Source organism: Uloborus diversus, chromosome 2 (genome assembly GCF_026930045.1).
Source record: "Uloborus diversus isolate 005 chromosome 2, Udiv.v.3.1, whole genome shotgun sequence".
NCBI lineage: Eukaryota > Metazoa > Arthropoda > Arachnida > Araneae > Uloboridae > Uloborus > Uloborus diversus.
In genome coordinates this window covers 104,703,794-104,721,763 of record NC_072732.1, presented here as the reverse complement: position 1 = coordinate 104,721,763, position 17,970 = coordinate 104,703,794, and the positions used below count along the sequence as shown (strand labels likewise).

Sequence of the window (17,970 nt, the reverse complement as noted above, 5' to 3'; positions counted from 1 at the left end):
AAATAAAATATTTGGTTTCTTTTCAATAATCAAGTTGCCTTAATTAGTAAATAATCCTATGAAACTAACTAAAATTTATAAAAATATGTTTTAAAAAAAGAAAAACAATCCGACTCGATTTCAAGCAAGATTTTTTTTTTCTTCTGAAGACATGTTCTCAAATACAAGCAGTAAAGCTTGCTTTGAAATTCATTTCTGATTCAAACTGTTTGGTTGTAAGAGAATAATGTGGAAGGGTTGACCACAAGACACCAAAGGGGACACCTCCTTAGGGAATCCGCCCAGGCCGCCTCTGTTATTCCTCTCTCAGCTGGGGGCTTTTAGTTGCATGCACAAAAGTATCCATTAGGGAAATAGGGGATTAGCCGCAAGTTTTGATCTTTTGTAATAATTTATCTTTAAAATACTTCCCACGCTTGAGCAACTGATATCTGGACACTCAGAAGGGATTTAAAAGTCATCGCAATTACGATAACAGAACCGAAAAGCAAAGAGATGTCTCTGTGTTTATTGGTTGTTTTGAAGGGTCACAATGTATCAAAAGGCACCGAAGAATACTTTTTATCCTCTGAGAAAATAATTCCCACAGTTAAAGCGTTTTTGTCCATTAGATTTCCTTGCTCACAGGTTGAATCGATCAGTCAATTGTTTGAAGAATGTTTTGTTGAGCCCTTTTGAAAGATAGATCATCTTACATTCAACAGTTTTGATTTCTTAAGTGTATAAAAAGAAAAAAATGATATATTGAGATAAAAGCAAAAAGAAAAATAAATCAATAAAATAATTAGTGTTATAAAAATAATTGCTTTTTGTCCTATCCTCTATTGTTTATTATTTTCCCGTTACGTACTGTGTAAATTTAATGAATATTTCAGCACATATTAGCAACCTTGTATTTTATTGCACTATTTAATTCAGTGCCAAAAAACTAATAAAGCGAAGCGATTTTTCGAATGCAAGCTGAACAGCAAAAACAACATTAAAATCCCGAGAGCAAAATGGGGAGAAAAGCACTATTACAACGTAGCAAAAAGCACCTCCGTTCGTTATATGCGGCATGCGCGTTAAGGGGTTTCGGGCTGATCATGGAATGGGTTAATGAACTTTTAAACAAAACAAGGTATTACAAGACAAAGAGTTCTATTAAGTGAAAAATAATTCGCCAAATAATTAATATCAGCAGTTAAAATAAAATAATCCACCAGATAAGAAAAGAAGCCATTAAGTGAAGTGAAAAGTTCGATTAAAATAATCCCGGCCAGTATGAAGACGGCTTTGTAACTTTCCGCTACAGGTACGTGATGTAGCTTATTTTTAACCTTTTGGAGATTATTTTTATTTTATTCATGCCCGCCATTACTTGTTTAGCGATACCATATGTTAAACAAGAATAAAAGCTGCATTAAAAAGAAAGATAAATCACCAAAACAAATAGAATTAGCCCACAAATTGTAAAATTTAAGAAAAGAAGTCATTAAATAAAGTGAAAACTAGATTAAAATAGCCCATAAGCTATAAAATCTGAAAAAACTTCATGAAAATAATCCATCAAATAAAGAAACTAATAGAATATATTTCCAAGTTGTAAAATACTTGTTAAACAAAATAACTTAAAATAGAGTATTTTATTATCCAAGCAGTTTTCTTTGCAACAGAGAGGAGATAAAGACTGCAATAAACGATTACAATTCACGATGACACTTTTTTTCAGACACTTCCACGATTGGCTAACCCATTTGGCCACTTCGGCATAGCTGGCTTTTCGCATCTTCCCCGTTTTTGTATAAGAATGGAGACCATCTGTTATCCAATCTTCCCATTGTTTTCTAATTTCGCTTTTAAAGCTTTTATTGTCTGTCAAATCCAGGAGTTGTAGCTTTTTTGTTAGTCTACCTAGAATGCAGCCATTGTTGCGGATAACTTCTTGCAAGTGCTCTCAACTACATCTAACAAATGCGGGCACATGGAGTCAAGAACAAGAAGTCTATACGGCTTAAAAAACGAACTTTTCCTTTTCCTCCAGACTTCATTCAGCCAATCCAGCATTATTTCTTGGCACATCCATCCTTTTTCATTGGCGCAGATGATGACGTCTATTGGAAACTCTTCTTTCTGCAAGGTTTTTTGCTTGAATACAATCAGCAGCTTTAATTCTTTGCCATCGGCCGCACAGGACAAAGCACACATAAATAAACATTTTTCATTTCCTGTTGTCACAATATTTACAGTTTTTTTCCCCTGTAAAATCGACTGTTTTGTTGAGAGGACAGTCGAAAATTAGAGAAACTTCATCCATGTTGATGATTTGTGACAGTTAAAATTTTTTTCTTGGAAATCGTCTTCCTCACAAATTTCAGAAAATCCGCCTTCTTTGTCTCCCAGTCGGAGAGCAATGCTTGCCCCATTATTGTTTTCATCAGAACAGAAAGTCCGTTGCACCTCATAAATCCGCAATACCAAGACTGGCTGCAAGCAAAATCCTTTATATTCATTTGGGATGCCATTTTTTTTGGCTTGGAGCCTGATTTTAACAGTTGATAATGGAACACCAATGTCTCTTCTTTCCTTTATCCAAATAGTCAAGTTTTCCTCCAACTTGACAAATCGACCCATTTGTTCCACAGCATTATGGACAAAATTCCTTTATCCTTTTTCCACCATCTTATGCATTTTTCGTCGGCGTAAAATTCGCGAGCGGCCTCCCGATTTCCGATTTGCTCCGCCTGTTCCACAGCATTTTAACAAGTTTAAACTCTGCGGTATGGTATAACTTTTAAGCCATTTAGGGGGCATAAGTTTTTCAAATAATCGTACGTTGAACTAAAAAAAAAATAGGAGCACTCGCTGTAAAGTTAAAATCAGCTCTGCAAGAAAGTGAAGCGAACCAGTTGAGTGCTAAGTCGAAAGGGAGAGGAAGAGGAGAGCGAGCATCTCTTTCTTCAATTCTTTATGCCCGAGGTGAACAATTTGCGTTTCCCAAAACCCCAGCAACAGTACACAGTTTTAGATTTTACCCCCGCTCCCTGAGCCCTTTTTGGCATTTGCTTTTGTCCCATCCCCCATAGACGATTTTCTGCCATAGATGATTTTTAGGTTGGAAAAGAGAGATTCTTTTAACCTTAGCATTGTTAGTTGAAGATACCCTGGATTTCCCAGTCTTTTATTTGTTCTCAGAATCTGTAATTTTTGTTTGGAAAAAATAATTAGCGTAAGAGTCGCACCTTTGCACATAAGCCGCAGTAAAGATAAAATACCCTTTTTCCCGCATGATCAGTGGCCCGTACCCAGGTTTTTACGGTCTGTTTAAATTTTTTAATGATTAAAACAATTAGTCACTAAAATTATTTTATTAATCTAAAAATCTATCTGTGCACAGTGTTACTTTTTACTTATGCAGAGTCCATTACTTTTAAGTAAAAGTAAAACTAAATTGATCAGCACTCAATAATCATTTATACATAACGGAAATTTTAAAAAGAGAGCAAAAGCACTTACAATGGATATATTTCCAAATTTATCAGCTCCTGCTGCAGTGTTACAGTCTAGGAGACATGCAGTTGTGATCCACCTTGGATTTGTGTCATCAGCAAAAATAATTAGTTGATTGTCTTGCCTTTTGTAGCGAACATAAAAGAAACTTTCTTGTACATCGCCTACAATGATTCGATTTCCCACAGCATGTATGGTAACGATCTGATTTGGTAAATGCTAAAAGTGAAAATAAAAACTTAGCAAAATTTTACAAAAATAAATAAATGAAACTAACACAGATGCATGTACTAAGAAGTATTTTTCGACTTTAAATAAACTTTGGAATATTATTTTCCTTTAGGCAGGCTCCCAGCAGTATTTTCAAAAAAGAGTGTCTGACGAAGAAATTCATTATGAATTCAATATAATGACAATATGCGTATGCAGTAATTAAGAGGTTTTTTCTTGGGCTACTTTTTCAGTAGAAAAAAAATAAGCAAGCTTGTACAATAAAGCTAACATACAATAGATGACAAAAATGCAGAAAAAGAATTGCTTTTACTGTACTTCACCTGCCACAGCAGTAGTCGACTACACACAATCCAAATTTAAAATAATAGAATATTAGAATTCTTTGAACAAAACTTGTCCCTGAGTTGGGTAAAATGAACGCATGCAAATTAAAAAGAGTAAAACACGTTGTACATGCAGGGGTCTGTCCAGGAATTTTCACAAGGTCTGTTTTTTGTGAAAAATCAAATAATTTTGTGAAAAATCAATTAATTTTGTAAAAATCAAATAATTTTCTCTTTATCTTTCTTTACTAATAATAAAGCTGAAAGTCTCTCTGTCCAGAGGATGTCTGTGACGCGCATGGCGCCTAGACCGTTTGGCCGATTTTCATGAAATTTGGCACAAAGTTAGTTTGTAGCATGGGGGTGTGCACCTCGAAGCGATTTTTCGAAAATTCGATGTGGTTCTTTTTCTATTCCAATTTTAAGAACAAAAATATAAGCTGGACGAGTAAATTGCGAAATTATCATAACGTGGAACCGTAACATAGGCACAAGCCAATTGGCGAGATACGAAATTATCATAACGTGGAACTGTAACATGGGTACAAGCCAATTGGCGAGAAGATTCACCATACATTATTTGTAAATATACAGGCGAACCAAAAGACCTTTTAATTTTTCTAGTACGGGCAAAGCCATGCGGGTACCACTAGTAGTAAATAAAAGAAAGGTTTCAAAGAAATTCTGGAAGGAAGTCTGTGGCAGACGTGCAACCAAGAGATCCCATAGCACCTACAGGGATTTTATTTTTCTTAATTCAAATTAGTTTTTTGGAATTCATTTTTTAATCTCAAATTTTGTGTAAATTGCCTATTATTACCTATTAAAAGGGTGAAAAATTACTTGCACACATTAATATTATATATCGCTGGAAAGGGTAGAATTTTCTGCTTAAATACTGCGGGAGTTATTTGCGTTTTTAGCTCGAAATTTTTTAGGTTTAGCTAAAATTTAGGCACTACTTTATTCATTAAATCGATCTGCAAAAAGCGAAGGAATCATCCTACAGTTTTCTTTTTGACACCACTGAAAAGAGCGGTTTTTTTTTTACTCCAGATCTGACTCGACCTACGGTCAAAATACTGAGTTTCTATGTCTCAAGGAAAAACGTTACAATCCGTTAAAAATAAAGTTTGAATAATCCTCATCTCAATTAAAATTATTGATGTTTTTTTTGGGGTTATCATAGTTACGTCTTTCCGATTCGCATGTTTCTTCTTTCCCTTATTCACAAACTTTAAGGGTTTTGATTTTAACGGAAAATCTTACGCTCAACTCAATTTAAGCCCCGGGCTAAAGAGCATAATATATTACTGAGACCAAGAATATACACAACTGCAGTTTTGCAATGCTAAGGAGCCCCTTAGCCCTTACGGCTCTGCAAGTTGGTACAAGTTATTTTGAAACTCAGGGAAGGGGTGCTTTTTGATCCAAAGGTGGCACATAATGTGTTTTTAATCAGTTTCTTTCTAACTAACGATTTAAATCTTTGCGAATCAAATAAGATTGCACAGCAATCTTCGAGGGTTGGTGAGCGTTAGCGAGCAGGGGGCAGAGCCCCCTAGTGCAAAAAACAACGAAACACAAAATTGCATGCTTTGTAGCAACGAAATTTTAGAATTTTGAGCTGGCTTAAAGTTGAGTGTTTTCCTCTTTTCTATTAAGAATATCATTCTTGACTGTTTTTCTAGTATTTGATGGGAGGGGGGGGGGGGCGCATCGCTCTCTGGGGGCACCCCTCAAGTATCAATATTTATCTACCATTCTACATTATGTTAAATTATACCAGAAATGAGGCAGTGAGAAGCAAAGGGATTGTAAGTGGCAAAATTAAAAATTTGGAGTTAACCAGTAAACATGGTAGGTGAACCTCTCCTCTATTTTGGGGCAAGAGATGGTACAAGTAGCCCTGGTAGTTGCTGCTATACAGCATGATTTAGAAAAAAATTTCAATGAAAGCCTACCTATGATGTTATTTTTAAACACGTTTTACTCAAACTTGAAAATGTCCACTTACATTCCTTCGCTTCTCACTGCCTCAAATGTTATATGTATAGTATTTGAAATAACTATAACAAAAAAATAAAATTCAGGTTGGGATTCAGCATTTAACTTTTTAATCCAAGATACTCTTAAAGAGCATAGAATTTTGTTTTGTTTAAAACTTATAAATTCCGTGATTTTAACAAAAATAAAGAGAGATTTTATTTGTATACTTCTTAACAAAGCGTACTAAACATCATAAATTCAAAATATCCGATTCCCATAGTGCATGCAAAGATATTGCAATCTTCGAAGTGAAGGCATCAAAAGTACAAAAACGGCTTGTAAAAGAAATATTTTGGATAAAATTATTTTATAAATGCATTTTAGAGTCCTATGATAAATATATCATTAATACCTGTAGACACAGTTGAAGCAAAAAAAGTTATACCATTGATTCAACATTTTAATTTTGGATTCATTAAAAAAAATGGACTTTCACTTTAAAAACTTGAATTCTGCATTGCAACAAAAATGAAGAGACTTTTCATTTATTTGCATCCTAAAAAAGCAAAGTTAGCTTGAAAGCAAAAAAAGAGTAAAATAGGATTCTCAAACCGGATGTAAAGAGATTTCATTTTTCAAACTGAAAAGGAAAAAAAAAAGAAATCTAAAGAAAAAAAACTGAATTCTCACGAACTACATCTATAATATTCATACAAACGCCCAAAACGTGGAGTGAGTAAATGATGCAATCCAACTTAAGATGCCAGAATAGACCAGATGAATGTATGGTGAATGTAGCACGATGATGTTATAATGATTAGTTTTATTTTATTCTTGAGTATTTTGTCTGTACAAATTAAATGTTTATCTGCTTTAACAAAGCATTAAATTTAGCTTCCTATCAGTCTCATTGCATTTCTATTTTTTATTCATTTATTTGAGGAGAAAAGTAATGCCTTGCTTCATTTTCATAATCAAGATAGCACTTTTACCTTTTGAGAAAAATCAAAATGAGATTGTAATCAAAACCCTGACACAAGGTGAATTCTATTGGTTTTCTTCTTGTCCATACTCTCATATTAAATAGTATCCACAACATTAATAACACACAAACACAAACTAGAAATATAGTTTATAACAAAATATGACATCTGTGTTTTCAGTTGTTTTTCTTAAATGAAAGGAGCTAGAGAGAGAGATAGAGATGGTCTAAGCAAAAACTGGTTTCAAGACAGTTACAGAAGAAACTGAAGATACAAAACGGAGTTTGTGCTGATTTGACTCCCCCACTGATGCAATAATAAATAACGCAGCAAAAATTTCAAAGAAAGTAATGCATAATTTAAAAAAAAAAAAAAAACATTCTTATTGCACAAAAATATTATTAAGTACTTAATAAATACATAAATTGAAACACTTAAGTACCTTGTTTTCACATTTCCGAAGTAGCTTCTTCCTGCCAATATCATATATTCTGAGCATGCTACCAACACCAATTAAAACTCTTCCTTGAAATGGACAGATAGTAGCAGGTACAGCATCAACAGGAGTTTTATGTACAAATTCCAGTTTCCTTCCATCATTTAATACTTTATATGTATAAACAAGTCCACCACTGCAATGTTTAACATTAGACTGCATATCTTTGGCTACTCCAACAAGTAAGAACTGGTCATCTTTCTGGTTCATAAACTTCACCAAACACAGGCTACAACAACAAACAAATGAATAAAGTTTATTAACAATTTTGATTGCATGATATTTCTAAAACAATGTGAACATTTAACATTTTGTGAGTTAAAACCCATATACAATTAAACCCTGTATCATATAAACTTTCTACTAATTGTCATTATGAGTAGAGTTAGGTTTTAACCAGAATTACTTCAAAAAACATAAGCAAGCAATAACATGCAATAAAATTACAAATTTCACAAATAAACTAGTAATCTTACGTTTTCAACTATATTCAATTGATACAAGTTTATAATATTTAGTTAGGGTAAGATTAAAACCATAAGAAGAAAAATTAAAGAAAAGCAAACAAAGTTAAAACAAAAAATTATTTTAAAAAGTTCCGACGCCTGCTTTGGAGTAGCAAAAGACCTATTTTTTAGCACAAAAAAAAAAGAAAAAAAAAAAACTTTTTGCTACTAAGTAGCAGTCAAAGATGATTTAAACAATGCACAGAGAGAGGCAAAAAATTAAAGGAAACTTTTTGAATGAAACTATTTTTTAAAGGAAATAGAAGATGTAACATTCAAAAATGAACTTTCTTTTTTTTTTGGGGGGGGGGGGGGGTGGAATCAGTTCCAAATGATAGACAAGAATAATACTAAAAAATAAAAAAACAATGAAAATTCTATCAATCAGCGGTTAACTCTCTTAATTATAACGCCAACCACACTGAGAAAGGACAAAGAATTTCAACATTCCAATATGGTCCTGCTGCAAAGAAAGTTGCAAGTACTCTTATTAAAAACTGAAATTCAATTTTATACTACTAAAGTATTCTAATGCTTAAAAATTAAAAACACAATACCTAACAGCAGCTTCATTTTGCTCCAATGAAATTTTGTCAATTGTCTTCCCATCAATAGGATCTATGATTTTTATTACTGATGCCCACATACCAGATCCTCCTTTTGGGGAGCCAAATATATTTTCAGGTAAATTTTCACTTAAAAATGTAGCAGCCATTTCTGCTGCAAGCTCTTTTTCATCTTCTCCAGCAGCTTCAACCATTTCCTAAGTTGTGAACAAAATTTAATTCAAGTTAAATGGCTTTCTAAGCAAAAGTTTTAAAACAAGCAATTATCTCTAATATAAAAGAAAACGCTTTTTGTGAAGACGACCAATGAATAAAGATCAGTGTTCAATATTTTTTTGTTTTTTCAGAATAAATAATGCGCTTAGTAATATTTTAGATCGTTAGTAACGGTAAATGTTGTAGATATAATTATATTAGAGAGTGTAGATTTGGAAATTCACATTTATAAAAATAAAACAAAGTCTTAAGACGATGCCGATGCAACAAAGTACTTTATCGTTCCCTTGGAGTTTGTTGTAACAGGAGTTCACTGTAGTATGAATGCTTTTGAATTTTGTGTCATTACTCTGAGCAAATTTAAAAGTGTACATAATAAGAAATCATATCCAAAAATACAATTTAAAATTTCTTGTACTGAAGATTATAATGTTTGTGTTTTGGCAGCATATGTAAAAATAGCTCCCAACTCTTAAATTAATTGAATATTAATACAAAAGGATTAAAGTTTCAAACACTGCATGTAATTTACGGGGAAGCATGAGCCCAATGTTGACAAAGGTACCAAAGATCTGGGTTATATGATGTCTTAAACAGTTCCCTAGAGGAACCGGGTGAAACCTCTTTGTAATTAGCCTTGCACTCGTAAAGGGTGGTTGTGCGGTGTTGACCTTTTACCATCTCCCATTTCCTATGAAACTGGATACTGGCTTGAAGGAAAGAACCAGCAACCTTGCTGTTGGAGGAAGTGACGGTGCAGGTAGGCAACCCACCAACTGGAGGGGGTGCAAGTCTGCGATCCCACCGACTTCGCAGTAGGAGGATGGGGGATACTCATTTATGCACAAAAATGCAACAAGTGCAGCACAGTAGTCGATTTATTGAATCTAGCTGGACAAAAATCAAAATTTCATCATTGTTATTTCGTGATAACTAATATTTTATTAGAAACTTAAATACCTATAATCAGGGAACCATGTCTAATTTGGACGGGAAGTTCCTGAATTTTTTCCTGTAATGGGTTCAAGTTCGCATTTAGCAAAAGTGCATTTTGTGACCTTCTACATGGAAGATAATTAATTATCGTTAAAATTTGTCTGCCTAATTTTAAATTATTTATGTCTATATATTGTCATTGTGTTATCCAATGTTAATATTATTTATCAGTTTCATTAATTAAATGCGAGTTTTAGATGCATTTTTTTTCCAAGATAAAAAGTGACGAATAATATACCATTTCATCAAAAGTTATTAGAGCAGCAAAAAAATTCTCCATGAGCCTCCGCCTTCTAATTTACGTTTTTATGTACCTGGTATATGTAAAAACATCTGGGCAAAATACTATAGCCGGATCTATCCGGCCATACGAGTATTATCAATTTTCATGAATCCTGGTGCCAAAAACTAAATTTCTATTCAATAAAGATGATCATGTTTGATTTCCTTTTCCCTTCAGTAATATTTTTTTAACTATCATCTGCTGTTGAATGTCGTTGGCTGTTTATTTTTAAACCTTTTTTTTTTTGCCTTTGGCAACTATAAGTAATTTTTATAACTATTCTAAAGTTTTTTTTGGAATGCAGTGCAGATGGTAGTAATAACGTTCATCTCTGCATAAGTAAGTGAAACAAATATATTTTCCTATCATTAATACATGTGACTTTATGCTGATTTAATGGTTTCATTAAAAAAGCAAACTCTTTTTGATGTTTGGCTTCTAAATAAGGACTCGAATAGTGTATATAATTTTGTGATTGAAACTTTAAGCTTGAATGACTGTAAGAATGATATTAAGCAAAGTATTGTAAATAATGTAAATAATTTTTGTGTACATGTAAAAGACAAATGGAAGCTTTGCTCTTCCTCACAGAAAACTTTCTTGCGAAAACATTCTATTTGGTTAAAAATGATATTATATTTGATGAAAGAGTTGTTAAAGAAGCTGTCATAAGACTTCCAGAATCTTCAAAAATACAGCAAAATTTTGCAGCTCGCGGTCAACCTACAACAACTTTTGAAAATTCAAGCCTTAAAACTAAAAAACGTAAAGTCGCATCTGTTATTCAAGATAGTAGTTCAGAGCAATTAGTTTTTGCCGCTCAAATTAGTCTTCGTTCTTCAGGAAAACGAGATGCTGCAGAACTCTTACAACAAGTAAATGTGTCACCAAAAACAGCTACTATAATTAAAACGACTTTAAAAAGAACCGTAACAAATAAAGTGGTGAAACTAACTCCTGACCAAGCTTTAGCCTACTATGTAAATACAAAACTGACAAAAAGTCAGTACATTGAAACACACAAATTAGCTAAAAATCAGAATGCAAATATATATCCATGTTATGAAAAAGTAGTAGAATCAAAGAAAAAATGTTATCCATATGATATATATATAACTGACATTTCTACCGAAATAAATCTTCAGTCGCTTATAAATCATACAATATTGCGGCTTTTTCAAAGTGAATGAAAAATTCGAGGAACTTTTAACGGTAGATACTTCTTCCATAAATATGATTTTTAAATGGGGATGTGACGGAGCTTCTGGTCAAAGCACTTATAAACAGCAATTCGAAAGCACTGAAGTCTGTTACAATGATTCATTTGTGTTTACTATTTCATTAGTACCACTTCAATTAAAAAGTCAAGAAAAGGAGCTCTGGAAAAATCCTCAGCCATCTTCAACCAGATATTGCAGACCAATAAAAGTAATTTTTGAAAAAGAGACTCCAACATTTATCAAGAAAGAAGTTGATAAAATAGAATCTCAAATAGCAAGCCTTTATTCTTCAAAAATAAAAATTAATGATAGAGAATTTTTGGTGAGACAATCATTGGTAATGACTATGGTTGATGGGAAAATTTGTAAAATTCTAAATGAACAATCTAATCAAGAATGTTACATTTGTGGAGCTTGTCCTAAAGAAATGAATGTGCTTGAGAAACATACTCAAAAATCAATAGATCCTTCAAAATTCAGATTTGGATTATCAAGTTTACATGCTTGGATCAGATGCTTCGAGTTCTTCATTTGTCATATAAACTTCAAGTGAAAAAATGGCAAGTAAGAAATCAAAAAGATAAGGAAACGGTAAAAAGACGTAAAAAATATATTCAAGACAGATTTAGAAAAGAGATGGGTCTTTTGGTAGATATGCCAAAGCAAATTTCTGGAACAACAAATGACGAAAACACTGCTTGCAGATTTTTTGCTAATCCGACTTTGTTATCTGATGTAACGGGATTAGACATTGGACTTATACAGCGCTTTTCAATAATTTTACAAGCAGTTTCTAGTGAACAAGAAATAAATGAAGACGAATTTGAAAAGTTTACTTTTGACACTGCGAAACTGTATGTTCAACTATTTAACTGGTATTTTATGCCGGCTAGTGTGCATAAGTTGTTAATTCATGGAAGACAAATTATTGAGCATGCCATTCTACCAATAGGACAACTTTCTGAAGAAGCGCAAGAGGCTCGAAATAAAGATTTCAAAGCTTTCCGAGAACATTTCTCATGAAAATGTTCAAGGCAAAAAACTTTGGAAGACATAATACATATGTTACTTATTACGTCTGACCCTTTAATTACAAAGCTGAGAAGCAACTCTAAAAAACATGAGAATTTACTATCTAAAAAAGCTGCATTGTTGTTGAGAAACAATCAAAAGATAGACTACAGTTCCTCAGGCAGTAGTTCTGCTGAAGATGACGAAAATTCTAGTTACTGACGCTTTTATTTTATGTAGTTTTATGTTTACTATCAATATAACGACCGAATTAAAACTTTTAACTCGGTTTGACAAACCAAAGTATTTTTGTCCAGCTAGATTCGTGAAATCGACCACTGTGCGCAGGCAGGAGAGGAGAGGTCGTTACAGGAGGCGAAAGTCACTGGGCCAGTCATTCCTGAGAACTAAACGTCTTTGGTTGGAGGTTTCAACTCCTTCCCCTGCAAACTGCTGTAGCTTAAAGAGTAAGGTGAGGTCAACCATAGTCCTATGCTCAAGCATTGGGTATGTTTAAGATGTCTGTTGTGAGAGAAACCTTCTTGTTGGAGAAGTTATCTCACAATAACATTGATCATATTCAGCTAGCTTGTCATCCCAAAAGAGGACAGACCCGATTCCCTCTGAGGATCACATGCCAAAAATGGAAACAAAAATAGAATTATGAAGGCTTTTGGTCTTCTTACTGGTTTTTACACCTTGAAGTGGCACCTTGCTATAATGGATGTCTGTAATGAACCAATTTACAGAGGTTACAATTTAACTCTATTACTCACACTTGCTATAATGGATGTCTGTAATGAACCAATTTACAGAGGTTACAATTTAACTCTATTACTCACACTCTGTGTGATTGTAGCTGACTCTGTGTGTTTTCTGCCTATAGGTTTGAACACATTGGTCATCATTTGCTTGAACTGTGGTAGATTCATGATATTCCTATAAGGTGTTTGCTGAATTTTGCTTCAGCTACTAGTCTGTTTTAAGACTTCTGTTTGGGGACTAGTACAATGGACCTCTGGTCGTGCTGCTTGGTTCGGTAAAGCCCCCCTTTCATTCACTTTATTTTTTTCTACTTGTGAAAATTCAGTTAAGTGGAAGTCTTATATAAGTCAATTCCTTCAGCGTACTAAATTTTATGCCGGTTTTGCTGGAAAAAAAAAGGGTTTCCCAAAACAATGGGATTTTTAGTGTACAAATAAAATTGAAGAAACTCCACGAAAAACGGCAGCAAAAATATTTTTACAAGTTTTTTTTAAAGTACTTCTTTAAATAAATCATGACTAAAGATACATTTTGACATTTTTCAAGCATATGAAAATGAAACTTTCCATTTCAAGCAATTTTCAAGGTTTTTAAAAAGCGTATGAACCATGCCAACTACGAGAAATCTGGTTATAAGGAATTCACTAATACTCTACAATTACTAAGCATATACTGTCATAGAAAAATATACAAATTTGAGGGGGGAAAAATAGTAATTTGCCAAAGTGTGTTAAAATGTTTCTCTCACCTCAGCCATCTGTTCCTTTCGGATAGCCTTTGTTTTTTCTGTGTAGGCATTGTGATCAGTTTCAATACTAATGAGAGTATTACTTATAGGATGTATCACAAATTTTCTTGGTGTATATTGTAATGGATAAGCAACTTGGTTAAATACAGCACCCAGTTTCTCAAGTGCAAGAATTCTGAAATCATAAAAATTTAACATATAAAACATATTTACTTGCGTTAGTCAGAAGTACAACTTATATTCAGGAAGTTAAAAGATAGATGTTGCAAATTTCAATCTCTTGATCATTTTTTTTAAACACATGTACTAAAAATTTTGGCTATTAAAACTCCCAATATCAGACAATGCAGAACGTAAGTCTAGTTTTCCATCTTTGCTACAGAACTATGGCTTTTGTTAGTTCAAGAATACACATTCCTTCAGCAGAGTTATTGCGGTGATCATATGCACTTTCAGCATTTATGGGGCACTCATTGGATAACAATTCAAAATATTTAAAACAATGGAGCATCCCACCACATGCAAGATATGGTTATCTGATTTTAATACCGAGAAATACATGATGGTACCCAGGAATGAAACCTTAAACTCAAGTGAACCAAAATAGGTTAACTTATGCCCACATGAAAAATTAAAACTTAAAATGTGGTGCCAAATGTTCAATCGTTTTCAAGATTTTTTAAACTTAACTTTGAGAGGTGTAACTTTTTAGTACTATTTTCCTTCAATCCATTTTAAATCACAGATGATAACAATTTAAAAAAAAAAAAAAAAATCCAAACATCAGAAATAAGCAATAAAGAGTACCAAAAAAAAGTTTTCAAAAATTTAGTTTTCTAAAATAATGATAGAGAGTCTTATCTAATAAAGATTTACTTTGGTATTGTTTATGAAAAAGAAATTACTATCAATAAACACAACTCTATACAGAATTTTTGTTGTCATCATTTATTGTTGCTGAAATTTCGTGTAATTAAAGCATCTTAGTGACATTTTAAACAATTTTAGTTTCTCTAATAAAACCTATTCAGACTGTGAGTATACATATTCCAAACAAAATGAGCCAAGATGGAACATTTTATTGCAATGTGACCTACAATAATTGTTTGCCACAATTTTGACTTTTATGTTGCTAATCTTTTCATTCATGTTTTTAGTTACAGGAATACATAAATACAAAACATCATTTAAACAAGAAGTTCTGTCTAGAACTAGAGGAGCCTACTTTCCAGTATATCCATACTACTTTCTAGTACCTGATCAATATTCTCAAAAATGGCTAAAATCGCAAATGTTTTCAAAGATATTTTCAAAATACTTTAAGCTGATTTCTAGGAATAAAATATTCTTCACTCATCTAAAAAAAAACGAACAAATAAAATAGCAGCAACTTTTAAACAAAGCAGCTAATACACTTTTTCCCATTAAAAAAATCTTTAACAGCTTTCAAAACGAAAAAACAATAATTAAGATTAATAAGCTCATTAAAATAAATACATCATATTAAAAAAAAATCGTTTCTTTTTCCCCTGTTGCCAAAAACAATTTTTTAAATGAATTAATGCACTTAAAAAAAATAAATAAAAAAATAAAATATCAACTGAAGAAATAATTTTCATTGTCAAAAAAAAAAAAAAATCCTCTGCGCATATCTTTATGTTGAAACATAAATGACTTCGAGTTTATTCGCCGAAATACCTAAATTAAAACTTTAGCGTAAAAATAAAAACAAGTCAAATCAATAATAATTATTTCACAGTCAAAACCATAGCTGCGGAGTCAGAGTAGGAGTCGACCTCATTTTGGGGTAAAGGAGTCGGAGTCGAATATCTAAGAATCGGAGTCAGTCATTTGTCCTCCGTGTATAAATTTTTGCCAAAGCTACGAAGTCGGGGAGTCGGAGTTCGATTAATTGTCGAGCACAGGAGTCGGAGTCAAGTGCCCCTAAATTCTCGGAGTAGATGTCTGGAGTTTGGCGTCAAGAGCTATTTCCAACAAAATTTGTTTGAAATAAATCCACCTTCAAGTACGGAATCTACATTGACTTTCAGTTTCCCTGTAGGCGCTAATGTTAAGAGATTTGAACTGTTCAAAATTGAACGAAAACTTGTTCAAATCAAAAAGATATTTTCGATACATGTTTTTCATCAAAAGCTTTTCCCTACAAAGTTTGTTTGGAGCCGCTTTGCCTCTAAGTTCAAGATTTATTTTTGATTTGAATTTCCCCGTAGGCGCTAATGTTAAGTTTTTTTGAACTGTTCAAAATAGAACGAAAAATTGTTCAAATCAAAAAATGAATTATGGGAATGAGATGTCCTCGCCGAGATCTTTCTAACAAAAAAAAATTGTTCGAATCGGTCTATTCATTCAAAAGTTATTAGGGGGGGGGGACAGACAGACAGACATTTTTCCCCATCTCAATACCCTACTTTCCAATTTTTAATTTTTCAATATTGATCTAACTATTTTATTTATTTTTGACTTTTTTTTGTTTTTTGGGATATTTTTAAGATGCATTAAGCCTTCTTTCATGCTTTTTTCTTCTTTCTCTGACTTTTACTGGGATAGTAGGCTAAAAAAAGGAAAATAATCAAAGATCAAAACATACCGCAACATATTGGATGAAATGGCAACTATACCCTCAGGGCATTGTTCTGAAGAAAAACCTGAAGCATATTCAAGTGTTTCATAGGATAGAGGAGTGAGATGAAATCTATTTTGGTAGTAGTAACTGAGCCAGGAACGACTTGAAATGGCAACAACCTAATGAAAGCAATCACAATTTTAAATTTTAAATATCAGAAGAATGTTTAAAATAAAAATAATATATATACTCACAGCATCATTGCCTTGCATTCTAACTTTAAACAATTTTACAGGTTTAGATCCTAAATATCTTGATCTTGTATCCGCTAAATCACCAGATTTTTGATCCAGAACTGTTCTTAACAAACCACCATTCTATATATAAAAATGAAAAAAGTTACACTGTATCATTACAAAACATACATGCATACATAAAGAAGAAAAACACACATACATGCAATCCAATGTTTAGATACAATGTCCCTTGGCCACTACTATCTCTTCCAGTACCTTCACCTCCACCCATTTCTACTATGGCAAGTGATTCTGGTGTATCAAGTAAATACTGCATACAGAGTGGTGACAAACAATCCTGTAAAAATATTAAATAAAAGCAGCACTTTTGATGTCAGTCATTAAAAGCCAATCAAATTATAAAAAAATTCTAGAACAAAAAAAAATCAAACTAAGAAATATCTGCAATCAATTGCAAAACAATGAAAGAATTGTATGAACAATAAAGGAAAATGAAACAATAGCTCTCAGGGGTTTAAATATAGTTCATAGCAGTCTATAATTGCTACTTTTAACAGCTTTACTTAGCATGAAATTTTCATGACATGTGTAAGTATTTTGAAGTATAAAAAGCATGGCAAGAATTAATCATTAATAGCACATTAATATAAATTCAAATTTTCAGATTATTTTTATGATCTAAAAAGAATATTAGTACAGTATCCCCTTGATATATTGCGCCTCGTTTGATACCTCATTAAAATATATTGAGCTTTTCAACTGTCGCCTGAAACATGAAAGGTTATAAAATTTTGTTCTAAATTTTAGTTCATTTAACACTAGAAAGACGGCATTTTGCGTATACCTAGAAAGACGAGCAGCGGTCACTTTGACCGCCATACATAAAAGATTGGAAATTTCCTCCTTTCGGGATTTTTAACCGTAGAAAAGATTTGTTTCATCATATCTGAGTTTAATTTAACAATTTAATCGTAATATAGTCTGCAAATAAATCTCAAGACAGCTTTTTTTTCTTTTTTTTTTTTAATTTTATGTTCGATCAAGTGAAATGCACATGCTTTACACAATTAGCATTGAGAAAGAGCAAATTTGTACAAAAAAGAGGAAATTTTCTTAGCATGTAATAACTAACAAGTACTATAATCAACCATGCATGTGTTTGGTTTAAAAAATATCTTAATATCGCAAGATACAGTGCATTACTATTTTTTACAGTATTTCGAAATACTTATGTTATCGCGTCACCTGTAAATTAGCCATTAACAGTTTTTTTTTTTTTGGCAATTAGAACAAATGCTTGTAGC

General features: G+C 32.6%; 1 protein-coding gene across 2 annotated transcripts in view; it reads right to left on the bottom strand.

Annotated features, from left to right (window-relative positions):
• Positions 1 to 17,970, bottom strand: part of LOC129217210 (splicing factor 3B subunit 3-like) — a 78,499-nt gene that overhangs the window by 22,268 nt on the left and 38,261 nt on the right. For both annotated transcript variants that reach the window (XM_054851478.1, XM_054851479.1), the window contains 7 exons: positions 16,866 to 17,003; positions 16,664 to 16,786; positions 16,434 to 16,588; positions 13,826 to 14,000; positions 8,578 to 8,783; positions 7,461 to 7,743; positions 3,496 to 3,708 (listed from right to left, as the gene is read on the bottom strand). In XM_054851478.1, coding sequence (XP_054707453.1) covers positions 3,496 to 3,708; positions 7,461 to 7,743; positions 8,578 to 8,783; positions 13,826 to 14,000; positions 16,434 to 16,588; positions 16,664 to 16,786; positions 16,866 to 17,003 — 1,293 coding nt within the window. The remainder of the gene's footprint in view (positions 1 to 3,495; positions 3,709 to 7,460; positions 7,744 to 8,577; positions 8,784 to 13,825; positions 14,001 to 16,433; positions 16,589 to 16,663; positions 16,787 to 16,865; positions 17,004 to 17,970) is intronic.